The 19,655-nt window shown below is 37.1% G+C and overlaps 1 protein-coding gene across 3 annotated transcripts in view; it reads right to left on the reverse strand.

The window, feature by feature from the left end:
• The window catches only part of KIF5C (kinesin family member 5C), a 91,751-nt gene that overhangs the window by 69,224 nt on the left and 2,872 nt on the right, over positions 1 to 19,655 (reverse strand). For all 3 annotated transcript variants that reach the window (XM_015822063.1, XM_015822071.1, XM_015822054.1), the window contains exon 2: positions 5,004 to 5,094. In XM_015822063.1, the coding sequence (XP_015677549.1) occupies positions 5,004 to 5,094 (91 nt within the window). The remainder of the gene's footprint in view (positions 1 to 5,003; positions 5,095 to 19,655) is intronic.

Here is a 19,655-nt window from a genome sequence, read left to right on the forward strand (position 1 = left end):
AAAAAGTCTAGACATTTTAGATGTTCAGTCAGCTGAATTGGCTGCACTCCCAACATTTCAGAAATATCTGTTGTATTACTGATATGATGAAATCTGTGCACTAGATGAAATAACCATGGTATAAACAAAACCAAGGTGAATCATTTCCTATATTTCCAAAGATATTTCAGGTTTTTATTAAAATGCCATCTTCATACAATAAAGCTTACATTATCATAATATTGAAGTCTGGTAATGATCTTATGAGTGTATCTGCTATTGACCAATGTCTCTCTTAATTATTGATGCTAAGATTTTAACAGCTACATTGAGGAAAAGTTTACATTAGATATATTATCTTTAATGTACATAGATTGTATTTCAGTCTATTAAGATCTTTGGCTATATCAAAATGGGATTGTTGGAAAAAAGATGATTATATCTTCATGGAAAAATACCTGTATTCCTAAGTTATTTTATATTACATCCATTTAAAGAACAGGAAAAGATAGTTCAAGCTATGAAAACTATGTTAACTTCCTTCAATTTGAAAATTATAGTGTAAATCAAATTGTTATTGTTGTGTTATCGTTGCTGCATGAAGAAACGTAGACTGGATCTATCTCAGTGGGACATAGTTGGGAAACATAGCTGCACATTGTACAGGAGCTGGGCTAAAATAATTTTAAATGGCTTTGAATAATTTGAATGCTGCTGAGATGTATTTACCATCCCTTGTCCTCAAGAAATTGACAAGAGTACTGGAGCTTCTCTGCACAATATTCTATTAAGTAGGCTTAACAAAATTCATCAATTATCGGCCTCTGAGTTCGCTTTGTATCAAAGAGGAGAGGAGATTGGCCAATATGATTCTGTCTTAATTTATTATTTCAATATTGCATTATAATGTTGAGGAAAATTAAATAATTTTAACAACCTGATATTGTTTCCTGTTCTTTTAATATACAGGGAGAGGGAGAGGGAGAGGGAGGGAGGGAGGGAGGGAGGGAGGGAGGGAGAGAGAGANGAGTTAAGTTCAAAGCACTAAAAGTTTATTACATGCTAACTAAAACGGAAGAATCTGATCTACTAATGATCAAGCCAAATTGGTGCTAGATTGGAATGTAATGATTCCAAACTGATGGTGCATTTAACCCCACCCTCACTCAGGCTAGCCTGTTCAGCTCCTACAAATTGTGACTTTTTAAAGTTTAATGTAAAAAAAAATGGAGCTGTGTTAGCCGAGATGGACTTGCCCACTTAAAATCCCCACTGGATCAAGAAAAACAAGAGACACTATTTTAGAACAAGAAGAAAAGGGGCAGGAAACTCTAGCCCCAGTTCTGAACCCTTAATTTTTCTCTAATGCCCATTCTCTGACCTGGTGATCTGGCTGCCTATTTCCTAATCAACTGAGCAAAACCGAGGGGCTGTTAATGCTTTCCCAAATGCCTCCTGAATCCTTATCAGGGCAAGGACATTTCATACTTTATACCTGCAGGTACGTATGGACTACCTACAGAGCAATAATTAGAAATCATGAAAATAATTTTTTGGGGGGAAAACTAATTTATTTATTTTTAAATAGATTTTCTTGGATCCGAGTCCAGATTCTTTTTCTTTATGTCTATATAAAGCAGCGGAGGCAGTATATTGTATCTACTGCAGATTCAGTATATTAGTATCTACTGTATGTACTTATAGATAAACTGAGAATTTTAGATGCCAAAGTACATTCCAAAAATTGGGTTTGGTGTATCTACAGATGGACTTGTCCATGAATGTATTTGATCATACCCTTTTAAAGTACCTATATAACCCATGTATTTGCATATGAGCCTACCTATGGCTAAGCAAACCCTCCAATTTTTAACCAAAATGCTATGAAAAATGCAGGTCAGTTGCACATTTTTAATGGAATTTTGGTTAAAAATTCAAGGATAAGTTTATCTGCCGATGGGCTTATACAAAGCTATATACAGTAGCTACTATCTGTTAGGCACAAACTGCCAGACCCATACATGAAGGGTTCAATTACATGTGAAGGGTTCAATTAGCTGTTTTATTACTCAACCCTATAAACAGAAATTTTCTCAGACTGATGTTTTGCACCTGGTAGAGCCTAGATAAGGTTCAATGGCATTCTAGGGAAGTTTGACTTCACCTTCTTGTGCTCCATTTGACTCCTCTCCCTAACTTGGCTAGACTTTCTCTTACATGTCATTGACAAAATAAAATAAATTTTGACTTTAAGACTAATTTCTCTCACAATTCAACAGAGTTAGATACGCAAATAAACTGTTTGGGCTGTTAATATTTTTTTACACTGAGATCGAGAAGAATCCAGTAAACAATTACACCTGTAAATTTGTTCTAAGTTCTTTTTTTTTTAACAAAAAAAAAAATCAAGATTGCAGCAAGTTCAGTTTCCAGATTTACTTCAGATCCACATTTGCATGTGAAAGTGAAAATTGAACATATTCACATGTTCTGTAAACAGCTACAACAAAAAGACAAAATGCTATCAGCCTATGCATATTGGTGATTTCTCATTTCTATGAACTTCAGTCATAATGTTAATTCTTTTCCATAATTAGGATTCAACAGATAGAACAACCATTTTCTACATAGAAAATGGACTATTAGCTAAACAGCCTGAGAGAGAGAGAATGAAAAAGGCGAGGGTACGTGTAGGAAATGCATCTTTGAAGCCCCACTAGCAAAGATGGAAGGCAGAGGTGTTAAGATTCCACACAATTCTAAGGGTTTTTTTAGTGCTCTGGCATCAAGATCTTTCTTCCTACAAATATACTTTTCTGAATGAAGACTAATATTCCAAACTGCATCTCAATAAGATTATACCACAGGTATTCCTCGACTTACATCCATTCATTTAGTGATCATTCAAAGTTGCAATGGCACTGAAAAGAAGTGATTTATGACAATTTTTCGCAGCATCCCTGTGGTCACTTGATCAAAATTTGGATGCTTGACAACTGGCTCATATTTATAGCAGTTGCAGTATCCCGGGGGTCATGTGATTGCCTTTTGCGACCTTCTGGCAAGCAAAGTCAATGGGGAGCGTACATTCACTTAACAACCGTGTTACTAACTTAACAGCTGTAGTGATTCACTTAACAACTGCGGCAAAGATGGTCATAAAATGGGGCAAAACTCACTTAGCAACTGTCTCACTTAGCAATGGAAATTTTGGGCTCAACTGTGGTCGTAAATCGAGGACTGCCTGTACTGGTGTAACTTTAAATAAGTAATCCACTTATTGAACAAAATGACAGCCTCTATTATGAGCATAACTTTTAAGTGTTACCAGATTCACACCAATTACAAGAATGGATCCAAGAGTCTAGCTTCCCTGAGAATATGAGAAAATGTTAAATGATTCATGGGGGGGGGGGGGAGGAAAAGATATTAACCGAATTGTCTCACGTTTTCAAGCAGGTCTGAAAAATTGCAGATGAAAATCTTGTTATCTGAACAAACCAAACCTTGCAATGATACTAAATGCCCACAGCATTTAACAATGATTAATACTTACTAATGTTTCATTTTATCGGAAATTTTAAAAGTCACTCTTGACACATATCAGAATCAAACTCATTACACAAATAGTAACGCTTATTTGAAATCATGTAGTGAGAGAAATTATCCTGTAAAGAACCGTGCTTTGCACCTTGAGGGAGAGGGAATATTTTTTTCTCAGTGAACTGCCCTAATATGAGCTCACTAATGTGGTGCTAATTACTAGATGGATGACAATTAGAATTAAATGAGTATTTTTAATCATTCGGTTTAATAAACCATCCACATCAAATAGCATAGATGGTTATCTCATAAAGGATGGTCTAAATTATGGGCTACACATCCGTAATTCCTTGTTTCCTAACTTTATATTACACTCACTGAACTGAATTCCAATTCACAAAGGGAGAGTAAGCAGGGAACAAACCCAAACTCACTCACACTGATGATGTTACCTAGGTGGGTAATGAAAAGTCCACAAGCAAACAACCAAATTCAGAGAGCACCAAGGATTCCATAGTTCAACTCTGAGCTACGCATATTCTCTTCTTTTGGAACTATGAAAAGTGTTTCACGTCTGCAGTATGAATAGCTAAGGGATAAACTATAATCGTGTCAACAGCATAATGGAGAAGTTACAGTAAATCACTTTAAATAAAGAGCTCTAACCAACTGTCTCAATATTGGTTAATCTGCAAGTTAATGCATAATATACTGCTTCCGCTACTTTCTGTTCACTGTTATACAAAATATTCTTGTTAATTATACTATATAAATTAAGAAATATGGCAAAAAAGGTAATACGTGTAACTAAAAGGAGGTTCGGGGAGACCCTGTAACATTAAAATTGTAATACATTTAAGATATTCAGCCATGAAACTCCCATGGTCATAAGCACTACTATAATCTCACAGGAGGATCAACACCAGGGAATGCTGGTTAATGTAAATTAATCAGCCTTCTCCAGAACACGGCCCTTACTTGAGATCTTATCCCAGAGTAGATAATAGCAACGAAAACAAATGATAGTTTGTTGACTCGGGTTTTTTTTAAGAGAACACATCAGTGTTACAGATGAAACCCTGATGGAAACCAGCATGCTCATTCATTTATTCTGTGCAAATAGTCACATTGTCATCTCCTGAATTTTCTTGAATTGGACATGACATCAAAAAGAGTGTCATTATTCTAATTATTTGCATGATTTTTCATGCCTTCTACCACTTAGAAAAAGGAGGCTCATCAACCCTTGTTAACATCCATGAGCTTCCAGAGGAGTCTAAAATTTTATTTTTAAAAATATTTATATAAATTTATACACTCACACATCAGGAGAAACAACCCACACACACAGACACCCCAAAACCAGCAGGCCATTTACACAATCTGCCCATCCCTTTTACATGAGCTTTCTACGCATTCCCTACTTCTGCTCAGCACCAACTTCTCTACCACAAAAATAGTTGTTTAAAAAAAACTCTTACCTTTAACAATTTGTTTGGCACAGGCATTATAAACTTGTTCCTGGGATGTATTGGGAGGTAATACTCTATCAAAAACATAGGGTTTCCCTTGCTGAAATGAAAAAAAAATAGGCATTTTCAGAAAAAGAAAGCCAAAATATGATTAAAAACACAACATACATATGAAACAAACACATACTCATTGTGGATTACAAATTACTAAGAAATATACTAAATATGATTAGCGATACAGGTCATTTTTATGAAACGTCTTGTATTTAGCAGCTATTCTAGAGACTTATCAGACTCAACCTGTATGCAAGAAACATCAGATAGCAGAAAGCAGGAACATTGACACTGTTTTTCAAATCCCCTTGCTCTTCCTTTTAAAGCCTAAATTTGAAAAAGTGATTTGATCAAAATAGTAAAAATCTCTTTTGTACAGTTCTCAGTTTCCACTGACATCTATTTAAGGTTCTTCTCAAGAGTTGATGCACAGTTGTAAGAAACATAAAAAATGTGAGAGATTTTTTTTCCCCTCTCTTCCTTATCATTCTTTCATTATATTAATTTAGATAGTTTTAAAAAAAACTAAGTTTGTTTTGACTTGGAACCTTTAAAGGAAAATTGATAGCTAGAATGCAATGCACCTTTTCTTAGTCAAGGCAACTCCTGGAACAGAGCATTAATATCAGTACGCAGCTAGGAATTATATCTAGGGAATAAATAAGATTACGTATATAAAATTTCTCTTCACTGTCCTGGCCTAATTCTTCCTCCTTTGTTTTTTTCCATCCCCGTAAGTTATTCTGAAGGCTCACGCATGACCTTGTTACAGAAGAAACATAAATAAGTACAGTACAGATTTGTTATAAGAAAAATGTTCGGACAGCCAGAATGGCGATCTATTAAAAGCACTTGAGTTTTTGAATTGTGAGATGGTAGAGCTTGGGTAACAAATCTTATTGTGTCTCAGGAATATGGAAATCTACCTTACACTTGATAGACCATTGGTCCTTCTATCTCAGTTTTTCAGCTAGAATTCCAATCGGAATAGAACTTTGGATTCTTTCCTTGGAATGTTGAAGCAGCCACTGGAGGCGAGTATTGTGCTAAGGGTAAAATGGCAATGGCAAACATTTTCAATATTGTTGCCGATGTATCCACCAATTCATCAGCAGACTTCAGCTCACCTTTAGTAGTTTGTTTTAATCAAGATTTGCTTAATTAGTTGCAATGGCCACATTCATGTATTGTACTAACGCATGCACAATGGGCAACCAGATTAGATTCATAGCCTATTAAGCCAAAACCAAAGGAACCACATTATGGGTTTGTACAGTGTGTAATTTCAGTCAGTAGGAACAAGTTAAAATCCTTATTAGTCATTACTTTTAAAGTAAACGTTGGCCTTGTATTATGCTTTGTATTATGGATGAACTCTGCTATGATACTTAAGCTATAGTTTATGGCTTTTGGTGGTACGTGAACCAAGCCTACTGGCAAACTTTGAATTTGCTTGATACTGGAACACAATTCTTAGCCTAATCTGTTTCACCAGACTGCTTTTGAGAATAGTAAAATATGGAGAAACATCTACTATGTGCCTTATGAGCAACAGAAGAAAGATGAAATATAATATGCTAATTAAGAAACTAACTAAAACTCTAAACTAGATTAAGGGTCGCTTCCTGAATTAAATATGTCAGTTGCTCCAAGGAAAGCCAGCACGTTAACCTTTCATGCTATTCAAGATGATTGATGTTGTATAGATAAAACATAATTCCTCAAGCGGTTTTCACCAGGTTAATGACATCAATAAGCCACCCTCAAGTCTCCTTTTGGGTTTTCACATCTTAGGTTGTCATTAAAAGTGTGTCACCTCTTAGACACAATCCCTTCCCTGGAGGCTATGATGAGCTGAAAAAAAATCCATTTAATGGATGCTCACACACCTCTTTGCAAATGCAAATTATAAGAATTTCATAATCATAAATTGTTATCTACCACCCTATTTCTTTTCCTCAAGGCTAAGATAAAGGATAAAAACCAAATACATTAAACAAAGAGCTATATTATAACCAGCTATAGTTGCTCTCATCAACTTTTTACTGTTATTCATCATTAGTGTATAGAATTACAACACAAGAAACGTGTTTTTGATGAAGATGTATGAAAATGCATGTGTCAGATTTTATCTGTTACAATAAAGAAACATTTAAAAAGCTTGTCTTAAAAAAATACTACTGAAATAAAAATTTCTTATTCCACCTCATGTACAGCAGCCCTCACTGTATTGTTTCTATTATTAATTCTCCACCATCAGTGAAGGATAAGAACTTTTGTTATCTATATGTCAAAACACCCTTGCCAGGCATCAAATGTGGAAACAATTTAATTCCAAATCTTGTGGAAGAGCCAACTGTAATAAATGTATCTGCTTTCTTTATCTTTTAATTTTCACTGCCAGGGTAGGGAATCTTATTTTTTTTTAAAGCATTCAGTAGGGGGAACAAATTCTTTATTTAATTTATGGGATGTCCAACTGCCAAATGACTCTATAGAAAAAACTTTTCACCAACAACATGAGCATTTCTAATAACACAAAAGTAAACTGGTGTGTAGGTTTGACTTAGAAACCAGGAGATTGTGAATTCTAGTCTCATCTTACGCATGAAAGCCAGTGGGTGACCATGGGCCAGTTACTCTCTCCTCAGCACAGGGTGTTGTTGTAGGGAAAATAGGAGGAGGAAGATTTATTAAGGCATGTTCGTTGCCTTGAGTTACTGATAAAGTAATAAAGGTGGGATAAAAATCTAATAAATACATAAATAAAATGCACCCTCCACCACAAGAAGAAACAGATGAGGGAACACTCTGCATCTAGCCTGATAAACATGGAACAATTCTCATTACATGTATTCTGGGGACAGAATCATCTGTAGCAGTGGCTCCCAACCTTTTGAGTGCCGTGGACCGGTTCCATGGAGAGTGATTTTTCCGCAGACTGGGGAGGGGGGCATGGTTTCATGCGCTGCCTGCATCCCATACATGCGCAGATGGGCTTTGCTTGCTTGCGTGACCCAATTCCTGGCAGGCCGTGGCCTGGTGCCAGTCTGCAGACCGGGGGTTGGGGACCCCTGATCTATAGGAATAGCAGAGTTGGATTTGCATAAGGTAACAAAACTGCTAGGTGCAAGATGCCTGAAAGCCATGGTATGGATAGAGTTTGGGATGGTGTACAAAAAAAAAACTTTCAGAAGAGCCTAAATTACTGAATCACAACACACCTTAAGCTTCTTAAAACACAATCTATGCCTATCTAAAATAATATTTTGTTGTTGTTACTGATTATTTAGATGTATTTCTAGTTTTGACACAGTCCTGACAGAATGCGTTAGGGGAAGCACAACCAGCATCACCACATCCATGCTCCTATTTCTGATTCTGATATGTTATTAGGTGTGCTATACAAAAATATTAAAATTCTCTTTATCAAGCAGTCAAGTAGCAGAATTAAAGCAAGGGGTTTACAATTTTCTAATGGTTATTGAAATCTACGGATTGACCAATCCTGACCATAGCTACTTGAGGTCAAAATAACTATAGCATAGGATGATAATTTAGAAAAGATGCACCATGCAATTTATTAAATATATACCCCAGCAGCTACCAATCTTTTGGGCACCAGGGACTGGTTCCGTGGAGGTTTTTCCATGGACGGAAAAGGGTGTGGTTTTGTGTACTGTTTGCATCCTGTGGATGGGGCTTTGCTTGTTTGCGTGGCATCCCACAAACTGATGCCGTTCTATGGGGACCCCTTCCACCACAGTTTCTTTATTTAATAGGGAAAGTTGTGTAGTTCTCAAAATATTTATCAGAGGCTGCTGGGAAAAAGAAATGTTCTCAGCAACCTCTGAAAGGGTATTATTTCTGTTTCTTCTCACAATGATAAGAAACAATTATTTCATTTCACACTTCTGTGGAGGTTCCTCTTGCTGTTGTTGTTTTTTATCATATCCAAGCCTAAGTAGTGTGAGAAGAGGAATTTTTCTCAAGTGTTCAGGTTTGGACTCATTACAAAGTTGCAAATCTTAGATTCCTTGCATTTCAGGACAAAAAAAAACCTTCCCACACCTCCCTGACAGTCCTCTGCATAGTCTAGAAGACTGGGTGAAAGAAGCAAGATTTGGAATTGAAATAAGTAGTGAAGACATATGAAAAGTGCATAAAACAGCCAACATCTGTAGATGTTTCTTGCTCCTGGAAGCAACGGTCATATTAATACAGTGATGGATAAAACAAGTGCATTTGTTTAACCTAAATAACAGAATTTAGCAAATAAGGGAAGATACAAACACGCATACGCACTCACTCCTGCTCTGGACTTGTCTGTCCCAAAACATGGGTATGAATAATCGGGGAATGCTCTTTAAGACACATAGCTTTCATGTAACGAAGTGTTTATGATTTTAGATCAAAGACGTTTTTACATTTTGATCTTACACCAAATAAGCCCAATCCTTTTAGCGCCCTAGGACCCAGAGTAGCGGAACTGCAGCCTGCAGCATTTTGCAGCCAGCATAAAATTGGGGGAGAAAGACATTGGCAGGACAGAGAGCTTGCAGTTTTATGCCTTTCTATACCAATAACAGGAAGATCAGAATTGACTGCACGTCCTCTGTTCTTCAATAATCAATCACAGAAAGCTTAAGCTTAGGAGCATGAACTGATTCTTTCATGAATAATGTAGACGTCTTATTTCTATAATCTATGGTGATGCAATTTCATTTATGTAGTGCCTTCCCCCCCCCCCCACAGTAGCAAGCCCTGTCCATTACGTGTTGTTTAAAGGAACTATTTTCTTCTATTTCCCTCCTATTGTGTTTGGACGTCATGTTCTTTTTTTCAAGACTTCATCAATTATGGTTTCTACTCATTGATTATTTTTTTTAAAAAAAAGTTTTTGCTATTTCTTCCTGTTTTATTCTAAGCCCAACCACCGGGGTTCATTCTTCATTCCTGCTATGTTATTTTCAGCCTTCAGTCAGTTCTCTCATTTAAGAGGGGGGAAAAAATCAATATTGTAAATAGGGAGGAAGCAGCAGGGACCCAGCTGAGAGTCGTAAAACATTGTGGACAATGGCTAAGTACTGAGGCAAGTCACTGAAGCAAAAAAAAAATAAAATGCCAAACTCCTCAATCAATTGGCTACTTGCTTTGAAGGAGAAAGCAATTATCATCATCATCATTTATAAACCAGAACTAGAAAACCTCCAAATTCATTTTAAATTGCAAATTTGGAACAAATCAAAGCTTTAATCTACTGTATACTCATATCACTTTAAAGTTATAATAATAATAGTTGGAAGGGACCTTGGAGGTCTTCTAGTCCAGGCCTTTTCAAACAGTGGTACGGGTACCACCTGTGGTACATTGGCACATGGCAGGTGGTACGCGAACACCCTAGAAAAGTGGTAGTGGGGAAGAGAATGAGCTGAACCGGTGGCAGCACTGCACAAGCCTGAGCGAGAGATGGCTGGAGCTGCAGGGCTGTCAGGGCTCAGTGGAAGCGCCAGGATCAGTGCCAGTTTCCAGCTGGAGCTCGGTTCTGATCCTGGTGCTTCTGCTGAGCCCAGAAGAAGCGCCGATCAGCTGGAATGTTGCAGCATCTCCAGGGTCTTGTGATTTACATTCAGATGCTTGGCAACTGATTCATATTTATGACGGTCACAGTGACCCATGGTCATGTGAAGTGACGAAAACCTGCTGCAACCACCCAGCAGACGGGAGGGGGAATAAAAACCAAACATCCCCCCCACCCTATCCCTGCTGCCAATCCTCAACAGAAATGCTCACAACAATGAAAACCTCAGACAGGAGGAAGAGCGCCGCCGGGTGGGCAGGCAGGTGTCTTGCTCGGCTGTGGCTTGGGAGCACTTTTTTCAGTGCCATTGTAACTTCGAACAGTCACTAAGCAAACTGTTGTAAGTCGAGGACTACCTGTACTTTATCACTTTTTTCCTTTTTTGGGGGGGGGTCATCAGGTTTTTGACACCTTGCTAGGCGACTGGTGGTACTCGGATATTGCCATATCCTAAAAGTGGTACAATGGGTGAAAAGGTTGAAAAGCCCTGTTCTAGTCCAACCCCCTGCTCAGGCAGGAAACCCCATACCAGGGGTGTTAAACTGCCGGCCCACGGGCCGGTTTCATCATACCGGAGCCGCGCCCACCCCATTGCCGGCAATGGCGAAAAAGCTCCAATACGTCGTGCGACGTCACGTGACGTCGCGAGTTTGACATGCCTGCCCTATACCATTTCAAACAAATGGTTGTCCAATCTCTTCTTAAAAGCTTCCAGTGTTGGAGCATCCACAGGTTGTTCCACTGATTAATTATTCTAACTGTCAGGAAATATCTCCTTAGTCCTAGGTTGCCTCTCTCCTTGATTAGTTTCCATCCATGCCCAGTGTGAAGACCAGGAATATGGGTCTTAAAAATGATTAAAAACCTCCTCCCCATTTCCCACAGGGTATTTTTTCTATTACCACTTTTGACAAAAGCCAGTAATCAATTAAATTTTGTCACCTGTGATTTAAAATACTTACAGCTCTACAAACAATTCATGAACATGTTCACAAAGTCACAAAAATCTGCTTTTTCTTCTTGGCCTTATTACAATGAACACTTCTCAAGCTCTATTCTTATATTAAAAACATTTTCTGTAACTAAATAAGTAGAAGTTAATTTTTGTTTTATTAGGGATGAAAGGCAATGCTTCCCGATTAATTTTTATTTACACTGCTTTCTTTACTAACTTCCCAAACTAGTCAGTCATACATTCAACCATCTCATAGCAATTACACCAGGTATTATAACATTGGCCTGTCTTCTTTTAAAAAGGAGCTGATTCTTATTGCACTCAAGGGAAGTTTATATTCTATTTTTGCTGTCCAGTTATAGGGAGCTTCTAATGATGATCAATTCTAAAACTGCACTTCTGTAATTTTTCAGTGAAGGCACTTTTTAAAAGCCTTCAGTAAGTCTTAGAATTCAGCTGCTACAGTTGATAGTCTCAGCATAACTTGTATAACTAGCCATAGATTCACTCATGTTTGCTTTTTATAAGCAAGTAAGAATGACCTCTTTATCCATCAGTTACTATCAGCAGTCACTACTGAATGACACAAGTTGACTAATGTATTGTGAAGAGGAAATGCTACTTACATTTATGATAGAGTTGGACAATCTTTTTGGCATGAAGGACAACAGGGAGTGTCAGACTGTTGACCAAAAGGCTGCACACACATGTGTGTGTGTATGTGTGTATGTATACACATATAGAATCCTCCAGAATGCAGTAAAGAATATGATGCACAAAGCAATGCATCCTTATGTACTGTCTTAATTAGGCCAGACACTTTGTCACCAAAACTATTGTGTTGCCATTACAAGTACACATACGTTATTTCTAGAAGAAATACTGTAGTTACAGCATCAGGCTACAAACCAGAAGATTGTGTGTTCTAGTCCTGTGTTAGCAAAAAGCCAGTCATTCTTTCTCAGCCCTAGGAAGAAGGAAATGGCACACCACCGTAGAGCAGAATAACAGAGTTGGAAGGGATTTCCAAAAACCTTGCTAAGAAAACTCTTAAGAATTAATCCAGCCAGTCTCCAGGAGTCAAAAACCTAAGTGGAAGGCTCACATGCACCCTTTTAAAAAAGAAAAAAAATGATAATTGTTCCTAAGGAACTATGTTATTCCATGTTTCCTTGTAACCATGGTGGTCCATGCTCTGTCTGCTGCGCAGAAGCAGTTTCAAAGTATAGAATGCTGTCTGTGAAAGAAGAAATTTTAAAAACATGTTTCACAACTGAAGTTAACATACAGTATATAGCCAGCTAATCATAGGCCCTGTAAGTTAAGTCAGACCTAAAATTGCTTAGCTATACTGTACCAGCAAGTGTTCTGCTTTGGCTTCTGTTTTCTCATGCAGACAAAAGACTTGCCACAGAGATACAAGACCCCGGGACTGCAGTTTTTTTCATTGTGTACACACTTGCTCTACTAACAGCAGCTGTAGGGCTGAAGAGAACTGAAAAGTGTATACTGTACTACACTTCTTAACCTACCAGAGAGCTGTATTTTATATCTAAATTGTGTACTAATCTCAGCACTCGGCAGGGGGATAATATACTAAAGAAATCTACTGTAAGGGCTTCTCCTAAAAACACTGCCCAAACTTTCCACTTCCCTTTTGATTTGAAGGGGATTATGCAATTAGGAAAAACTGCTGCCTCAATTCCAGAACCAGCACACTGTGGTACAACACTGGACAAAAGCAGACTTGTAATTGTAGAACTGTAACCGCCCTGTACGTACATCAGAGGGGGAAAAAAACCAGACGTTATTGTCTGCTGTACTAACAAAAGAATCTTTAGGTTGATATTAGGTAATATAATTACAATATTAGATAGGTAAAGTACATACTATTACAAGCATGACAAGGCCATTTCATATAAATTTTGCAAAAGAAAATGCTTAACTTGCCTATAAAAATAAAATGCTGAAGAAAAAAAGTGTAATGCAGTATTCATGCATACAGTATATAGCAGGGGAGTCAAACTGCTGGCCCGCATGCTGGTTGCATCATAGCGAAACCGCACCCACCCCATTGCCGGCAATGGCAAAAAAGTCACAATACGTCGCAACACATCACGTGACGTCGCGAGTTTGACAGCCCTGGTATAGAGCATTAAGAGAAAATTTATTTTTTTAATAGTAATTTTGTTAACTACTTAAATGAGGGAGGCAAGGAACACCTAAACAGCTAAAACCCAACAAATTTGCAGGGTACTAGATTGGGAAAGACCATATATAAGTAGTCAGCATCAATTAGATCAGTGGTTCTCAACCTTTTTAATGCCGCGACCCCCAACCGGTCGTAAGTCGAGGACTAAACCAGTTGTAAGTCGAGGACTAAACCGGTCGTAAGTCAAGGACTAAACCGGTCGTAAGTCGAGGACTACCCAACCGGTCGTAAGTCGAGGACTTTCCCTGCCCGGGAGCGCCACGCATGCGTGGTTCCGCCCCCTGCGCCGGCTGAGGCGTAGCTGGCAAGCGGCAGAGACGGAGCAGGCCGACCACCAGCTGGCCCAGCTCAAGGGAGTAAGGCACCCGCCGGAAAAGGGGGAAAAATGGCGGACAGCCTTGCTTGGCGACCCCCATGAAATGGTCGATCGACCCCAAATGGGGTTGCGACCCATAGGTTGAGAACCACTGAATTAGATGTATCACAGAGTTCCAAAATAGAGGTGATCCTTGCTTAAAGACCACTTGTTCAGGGACAAAACGTATGAGGTACCCAACAAGTGGTACTTATAACCAGTCCTATATGTTCTGGCCATTGCAGTGTCCCTGCAGTCATGTGATTATAATCTGAGCAGTTGGTGACTAGCTCAGAATTACATTACAGCATCCTATGATCACCATTTCTGACTTTCACTGCTGGCTTCTGACAAATAAAGGCAATGGGGAAACTGGCAGGTCATAAATGGCAACCATATGATGTTGTGCTTAACAAAGGGGGATGGAATTGCTTAAAAATGGCAACTAGAAGTGCCAGAACTGTCAATGCTAAGCAACTCAATCATGTGACATCCAAGATTTACAACTGCATTAGTTAGCAAAGGAAATTCCAGTCCCAAATGTGTTATTAATCAAAGACTATCTGTATATACCTTAGTTTTCAGTCTTCTTGTTGAGATATATTACCCAAAGGCATTCTACAGGCTCCTGTTAAATTCTGAGAATCTCACACATGTACTCAAAACAAATTGTGGCCTTCATTAAATGTGCTCTGTTTATGGCTAAATGAAGTTTTAATAATTGCAAAACAAATCTAAAAATGTAAAGCTCATAATTTTCTATTACTTAAGAATCACAGAATGGTTGCAAGGGGAGGGATCTAGGAAAACACCTAATCCAATCATTTGGTCAGTGCAGGAATCCACTACTGCAGAAATAATGCTACATCTTATTGAGTTGTTAGAGATCATTGCTTCTCGGTTGGGTAAATTAATATCAAGTCATTGTTGATACTTGGACAAATAGAGATGGGGCAAGTTTGAAGATCCCTGCTACAAAACTTTGATGTTTTTGCTACTCATTTGGAAACTGTGCATTTAAATAGTTGGGCATGATGTCTTGCTCTGCTGACTTTTAAAGTTGCCTTTAGGATTTGCATGCTTCTTTGCTTTGTTAAACTTGCATAAGAACAAAAAAGGAAAGGATCAGAAAAGTTACTGCATTTCCTTGCGTTGAATGTGATCTCTTTTCTTGCTCTCGTATCAGACTATTTTATGACTTGTGGACTTCAACTCCTAGAATTCCTCAGCCAGCATGTCTGGCTGAGGAATTCTGGGAGTTGAAGTCCACAAGTCATAAAAGGGCCAAGTTTTGAAGACCCCTGTTTTGTAGCATCTTAGCAATGAATAAATATTACATAAATTCACTGGCATCTATACAATATATTTTGTGACTCTCTCTTATCTACAGGTAGCTCTGAGCGAGAGTCAGTTCTTACGCAGTCAGGGGAAACCAGCCATTGGCCATTGCCAAAAAGAGAGAGGAATGAAAACAACAGCATCCATTCATATAACATCCAGTCTACTGCATGGATCAAGCAGCAAAAAGAGATGCAGAAATGTTAACTTTGATTTCACTATAAATAGAACTTGCTTCCGATGCAGAAAAAAAAATCCAAGGATTGCTGTGTAATGGCCTCTTAAATTATTTAACAGGAGTTCCTGGATTATTATGGACTTGCTTACTTGATTACAGTCCAGCTGTGCCAAGAAAGACTGAAACCACGACTATCTCCAACAGTTATATTGCATTTCCTCAGATCACTACTTTTTTGTTCTCTTTTGTCCACAAAAACTGCATTTATTTATTTGTATCCTGCCTTTATTATTTTTACAAATAACTCATTTGTCCAAATTTACAAATCAATGTACAAACGTATAAATCAACATTTAAGGAGATAGCATGTATTCCGTTAAGATACATGTTACTTTTTAATGTGTTTGCATTAATAAATGGGTTTTTAAAGCTTGGCCTTCATATTATAAAATGTATTTCTCATGAATTCAAAAGATTTTCTCTGTCTCCAAAATTGCTTCCAAATATGGAAAATCGCTTTAAAACAACAACTAATGATGTAAAAGTACAATATTTCAACACACAAAGTTTTACATTTCCATCTTGCAAGGGTGTCCTTCCAAAGCTTACATTATAAAATTCAGAACTGTAGTAAAAATATGGCAAAACCGCCAACATTCCAAACCATGGAAACAGTAAGACTAAAGCAGACCAAGCATCCAGGTAGGTGTAATTATATATTCCAAACAATATATACTGCTATCACTCATCCATATAAACCAATCCTACATATGTTTATTTGAATTACGATGAGATACACCCACTATAACGCAACCCTAAATATGTCTATTCGGAAGTTTCATTAGATTCAGCAAGAGTTCCCCTTTGTCACAATGGTGAGTCTGCAATATTGGATGTTCCAACATAATTAGTGGATACAATGAAAGCAGTATTCCTGGGAATTTCTTTTTTGCATCTTCTGTAAAACAAAAGTTACAAAAAAACAAAGGAATTTGAAAGTATAGGTTGCATCCGGAGTATTTACATTTATTTTTTAAGGTTTATAATAATGACCGCTCTCAAAAGAGATAACTTTGTGTAATTTCCTTTAACATGTTAAAACTTAATATGTTAATACATCTATTCAGTTGGATGCTTAATGAGAAAATACAAGTGCTCCTGTGATCAGCTTCTCCAGTGACAGCAGCTGTTAAGAATCACAACAATCAAATGCAATTTAAAAAATAAAGACATCCTCATGTTGAGTTGAGCTCAGGATGCTCCTTTCATACATGGGAGGGGGAGGGGTTGGCGTTGAGGCAATTCTTGGCAACAATATTGAAGTAGCTTGTTTTTACTTTCTTCCACAATATTTTTAGGACAACCAAGTGTGAGCCTGCTTACTTTTTTATTGTTGACTAATGTTGGCTAGATAATGCCAGAGTAACATGGTGTCAGACTAGTTTCATAACTGGTGGATATACACAATATATACAATGAAAGCTGTTTCTAATAAGGCAGTTGATCAACAATTACTCACAAACTTGAGTAAAAAATAATCAGCAATGTATGCAAGCTTATTTCATTCGTGGCTCATTAGCACAGAATCACAGAATCTAACAATCATTAATAAAAGAAGAAAAATATATTATAAAGGTCTATCTCCATTTTAATGCTGCTGATAAGCATGGAACAATCTGGCATATTTACTATTTAGGTCAGTACTGAAGACTTTTTCTAGATCTCATTTTTGTCCTAGACAGTTCATAGACTATTTCAGCAAGTATTCCAGTGAGTATTTATTATACAATATAAGAAAAATAGAGCCTCAACCTAAGATGGTTCAAATAACTATGGGCAATTTATTTTCCTTTAACAATTGAAACAATCTTTTTTTTAAAAAATTAGACCATTTACTGCAGGGGTGTCAAACTGCCGGCCAAATGCATCATGGTGAAACTGCACCCAGCCCATTGCTGGCAATGGAAAAAAAAAAGTCATGACACATCACAACAGTCATGTGATCTTGCAAGTTTGACACCCCTGATTTACTGAAACTGACCAGAAGATTTTAACTTCTGCAACTGAGCACCAAATTCACCCAACACAAATTGCCAGAAAATAATGGTATGAAAAGGAACCATCTCTGATGTAACCAAAATTCAAAATAATTGTACAGTTCTATCAGGAAAAAAGATAATTATATATAAACAGGAAATAGATTAAGAGGCAAGAGCATAATTACATTGTAAATTGAAGAAGCTGCAAGTGAAAATTAATGCTAAAGAAAGAAGAGGCAGCAATAAATGTTAGATAAGGAAGCAGGGATGATAACTAGGTCAGAAAAAGGAGCCAAATATAAGTGGACATGTTCCTAAATACAGCATGGCAGGCCTGCTTGTAAAGCTAGAAGTGGGAAGGTGGCTAAAGCAAACAGGGCAAAAGAAAATCCAAACATTATTATCTACTCCATGAAGAGGAATAAATAAATTCCTTTATCCCACAGAAGTTGAACTCAAGAGAGGAAAAAAATGAGGACTGAAGTCAGCTCTGTGAAAAGTGGAGATGACAACAGCAGTTATTTTGAACCATTTTGGATAAGGAGAGGATGGGAGATCACCCACATGCGCTCCAAACATATGCTCCTTACAAGTAAACTGCAAGACAGCAATCCCCAGCAGGCTTCAAGCACTGGGACATGGGAATAGCCATCTTACTCACAACTGTGGTTGGCATTTTCTAAAGCACACTAAGTTCACAAACTTCGACCGTAATTACATTTGTAAATTGCTTGTTAGCTACTTTTAACATATTAGAGGGCTTTCGCTCAAAAAGTCTAAAAATAGGTAAGTTTTACTTCAATCCTTAGTGAAAGAAAATTGTAATAATAATTTGGGGAAAAAAATAAACAGCAAAAAGCTAAATAACACTTTGATCCTAGAAAGTTACAAATGGATTAAAGGTCTAGATAAATAAAGAATAAAATTTTGAAATTAATCATAAAGAATCCTTCCCATGGGAAAAATATTTGTTTGGATATTTGCAAGACAAAACAAAGGTAAGTAATTTTAAAAATTGGTCACTAGAAGGAACTAAAGATTTTAGTTAAAGGAGAAAAAATATACAATACAATAGCTAATTAACTGTGATATATAAAATGATACCAAACATAACACTGAATGAATGACACTTTTGAAAGATGGAATTAGAACTTAGTATCAACAATATTGATTGTGATGTTTGCTTCTATGGATAGACTATATCCAAAAGATGTAATGAAAGAAAAAGCAGATGAAGATCAAGTTTTATTTGTTAAGGCAGAGATGGCATCAAAAGTAGATCTACAAATGACAGGTTATAAGCATGGAACCTATGCTTATATGGAAGCATAGAAAAGGATATCATACTAAGCATACAAAAGAGACCAGTTGATGTTTTAAAAATCAAAATGGAAAATGAAATAAAAAACTAAAAAACTGACCTGGATATTTTATATATTGGATTTACAAAAGAGGCTTGTTAAGGCTTTGAAGAATCTTGTGACAAGGCACAAAAAAGAAATGAAATCAAATTCTGTGATGTTATTTGAACAGACTAAAGATTACAACTGTTAAAAATAAAAAGGATCATAAAGTTGGTTTATTTTATGAAGGTTAAAATGTGTTTTTATTTCTAGTAACCCTTAATGGACTTCCTGCTGACAGTAGGACTGAAAAGATTATGCTTTATGAATTTGTGTGTAGATAGCAGATGGGACGAAAAGATCATTAATTGTAAACTAAAGAGGGATGAAGAGTTAAATACAAATGTTTATACTGGTTGTGATGAACAAATGCTTAGTAGAAAGAATAGAAATCTACCTCTTTGCTAGATAACCAGAATATAAAATAACAAATATATTCTAACTTGAGAGAAAAACAAGCCACACTTGAATTGGACAGATGGTTTAAAAGGACTCCCTCAATGGGACATGAATTAGGCTTTCACATCATAAGATTAAGCAAAAATA

Source organism: Protobothrops mucrosquamatus, unplaced genomic scaffold, assembly GCF_001527695.2.
Source record: "Protobothrops mucrosquamatus isolate PMUCROS unplaced genomic scaffold, P.Mucros_1.0 scaffold_170, whole genome shotgun sequence".
Classification (NCBI taxonomy): Eukaryota; Metazoa; Chordata; class Lepidosauria; order Squamata; family Viperidae; genus Protobothrops; species Protobothrops mucrosquamatus.